Genomic DNA, 3,180 nt, shown 5'->3' with positions numbered 1-3,180 from the left:
ACAGACACACTCACACACACACACACACACACACACACAGACTCACTCACACACACACACAGACTCACTCACACACACACAGACTCACACAGACAGACTCACACACACAGACTCATCTCACACACACAGACACACACTCACTCACTCACACACACAGACTCACACACAGAAACATACACACGCTCACACTCACACGCACACACGCTCACACTCACACGCATACACGCTCACATACACACACTCACACACACGCTCACACTCACACGCATACACGCTCACATACACACGCTCACACACACGCTCACACCCATGCTCACACACTCGCTCACACACTCACTCAGACACGCTCACTCACACTGAAACACAGAAACACACAAAGAAACACACAGTACACACTCACACACACACACGCTCACACACACGCTCACACACTCACTCAGACACGCTCACTCACACTGAAACACAGAAACACACAAAGAAACACACAGTACACACTCACACACACACACACACACTCTCACACACACACTAATATAAACAGATGATTTTCTGTATGTCTCAGTGTCTCTGACAGTCATTTCAGCCGCATACAGCACATCATTCATTCATGTGGGTTTATTGTGCTGAGACCGACTAGAGCGTGGAGGTCCACATGTGAATGACCTGAACCCGTGTGTGTGTGTGTGTGTGTGTGTGTTAGGCTGGTGAATCAGAGGCTGCTGGAGGGTCAGTCTCAGGTGGAGGAGCTGCAGAAGTCTCTTCAGGAACACGGATCCAAAGCAGAAGATGTGAGTCCAACAGTTCAGCACATCAGTAGAAATACAGTAGTGGTGCTGTTGATCTGAATGTGAGGAGGCCGTGAGTACGAGATCACAGCTCATCTCTGCAGTTGAGAAAGACAAACTCGTATCCACACACTGTCTGACCAGATATAGATTATTTCCACTCTGCCAACACAATAATTACTCAACAGGCCAAAGCAGCAGATATTCACAAACGAGAGGAGTCGTACAAACCTGAGCGGCTCATAATCAGGGGTGGGGAAAAAAAGCCATGTCTTCACCAATTCTGAGACGATTGTGAAGTTTTCAGAGCTTACGTTTGGCTTGTTTAAATGCACTCGCATCTCTAAATGCATTTATGATGTGAAATGAATGTAAACACAGTCAGTTACGTCTGAAGGACTGGACAAAACTTAAACGGTTGTTTTGATTAGTTATTTGTAATTATTAAAAAAACTTCTTACAGTTATTTAGGTAATTTAACAAAAATGATATTCAAAGTCTGTGAACTGTAGATGAAGAATCGTTTTGGAATTAGATCGTTATTCTAGCGTCGGATCCAAATACAGACAAAATGTGACGTGCAGTAAAACCCGGTGGCGATATGTGATTCGATAACATTTAATTAATGTGTGGAATCAGTTTCACTTATAATGTAGATTGAAAGGTAGAAGATCTAGATGTTCATCCTGTGCAAAAACATCCAGAGATAAAGTCTCCTAATGAAGCGTCTCGATCATCCAGAGCTGCAGCAGATCTTCTGAACGTCTCACTGTTTACAGGCCTGTCTGTTTGTCCAAACGTGAGCGACAGGTTTCCCCAGCACTCACGTGTGGTCGTAGCATCTGTTCTGCATCAGATTGTGACACAAGCTCTTCTCGCACCGTCATGTTAACATTTCAGCTTTACGAATGCTCTCATCTTTGCTCCTCTGCGCTAACGCTCTGCTGCGTGTCCTTCCTAACCTGTTTGTGTGATGCACTCATGATGTAGCATGATCCAGGTGTGCCATCGGTCGTCCAGACGCCTTCATCATCATCAGAAGCACACGTGTGTGTCCGTTACTTTAGTCTGAGCGTCATCTGTCTGTGTGTGGTTGGTAACAGGCTCTGCTCTCTTCTGTCTGTGCATCGAATCTGTCTCCGTCTGCTGTGAGTACAGTCAGGCATCATGCAGCTCTGTGATCGCATGCACCGCTCAAAGCACACGCGTGTGTCACGGCTGCTGCTGCTGCTGGCTCTCTGTGAGCTGATGAAGCAGAGCATGATGCACTGATCACTGGACGTGTTTCTGCTGGCTTTACTGTTGAATGCTGAGTGAAGATGATCCGGATCTGATGTGTGTTTGAATCCTCCTGCATCCTCAAACACACCTGAGTGTGATTGTCAATCACTGAACATCTTTGAATGGAAGTGTTACTTTTTTATTTTCACTGATTTAGTTTTGCTCATTGGAAGCAGAACATTATCATTTATTTTTAGGAGTCCATTTTGATCTTTATACTCCGTATTTTTAATAAATGACGGCTGGGTGAGTGTTAGGAGAAAACACCAGATTCAAAAACAGATACAATAATGAGGTTTAAAACTATTATTTCCAAAATAAATAATATTGTTAAATATTGTTTCCAAAGCAACATTTATTGTTTTAATTTAGTTTAACTTGATGTACTAAAATAACTCAAACTAAAATAAAAAACTATACGGACAAAAACTACAAAAAATTACAAGAACAAAACAAAAAAGAAAAAAAAAACGGACTCAAAACTATTAATATCTCAGCTGTACTGAAGGAACAGTGGTGTCTGATCACATTCATATCTCTATTCCTGTGGTGTTTATGGGAATCATTGGACACTGTTTATTCATGTATTTGCTCTGCTGTTGGTTGATGATTTGTGTTGGTGTGTGATTGTGCATGAGCTCTTCGGCGTCCCCTGCTGGACACTAACACCAGCCCTCTCCAGCTCCCTCAGAAGTGCACGCTGTGTAGGGCGGTTGTGTTCCGCTGGAGTCCAGCAGGAGGCGCTGCAGTGCTTCACATGAGCATTAATGAGTGTGTTTGCTGGATGAACTTTAACATCTCTGCTTCTTCTGCTGCTGCAGACGGTGCTCATGAAGAGGAAGTGTCAGGAACACCTGTGAGTATCAGCAGGAAGTCACAGAGACTCAGTTCAGCGAGAATGACTGTTTGAGAGTGTGACTGTTCTCGCTCTGTAGGGAGAAATTAATGGACGCCACTAACGAGCTTCAGAAGAAGAGTGCAGCGATCGAAGAGCTGGAGAACAAACACTCTTCCAGCGGTGAGACTCACTGATGATCATACATGGATACGTGTGTGTGTGTGTGTGTGTGTGTGTGCGCAGACTGTGGTTAAACGAGAGCTTGTTGAATGGTTT

The 3,180-nt window shown here is 44.1% G+C and overlaps 2 protein-coding genes across 2 annotated transcripts in view; one reads left to right on the top strand and one right to left on the bottom strand.

Annotated features, from left to right (window-relative positions):
• The window catches only part of LOC107684192 (E3 ubiquitin-protein ligase RNF170-like), a 21,770-nt gene extending 21,617 nt beyond the window's left edge, over positions 1-153 (bottom strand). Inside the window, exon 1 of the mRNA XM_016480403.1 lies at positions 135-153. The gene's annotated coding sequence lies outside the window, so the exon portion shown is untranslated. The remainder of the gene's footprint in view (positions 1-134) is intronic.
• LOC107684191 (protein Hook homolog 3-like) overlaps positions 1-3,133 on the top strand; it is a 17,756-nt gene extending 14,623 nt beyond the window's left edge. Inside the window, exons 14-16 of the mRNA XM_016480401.1 lie at positions 701-788; positions 2,888-2,922; positions 3,002-3,133. Coding sequence (XP_016335887.1) covers positions 701-788; positions 2,888-2,922; positions 3,002-3,098 — 220 coding nt within the window. The 3' untranslated portion in view covers positions 3,099-3,133. The remainder of the gene's footprint in view (positions 1-700; positions 789-2,887; positions 2,923-3,001) is intronic.
• The last annotated feature ends 47 nt before the right edge of the window (positions 3,134-3,180 follow it).

The sequence above is a fragment of the Sinocyclocheilus anshuiensis genome, unplaced genomic scaffold (assembly GCF_001515605.1).
Source record: "Sinocyclocheilus anshuiensis isolate Anshui unplaced genomic scaffold, SAMN03320099.WGS_v1.1 scaffold3980, whole genome shotgun sequence".
In the NCBI taxonomy this organism is placed as follows: domain Eukaryota; kingdom Metazoa; phylum Chordata; class Actinopteri; order Cypriniformes; family Cyprinidae; genus Sinocyclocheilus; species Sinocyclocheilus anshuiensis.
Note: the sequence above shows the minus strand (reverse complement) of the source record. Positions and strands in the feature narration are given on the sequence as shown.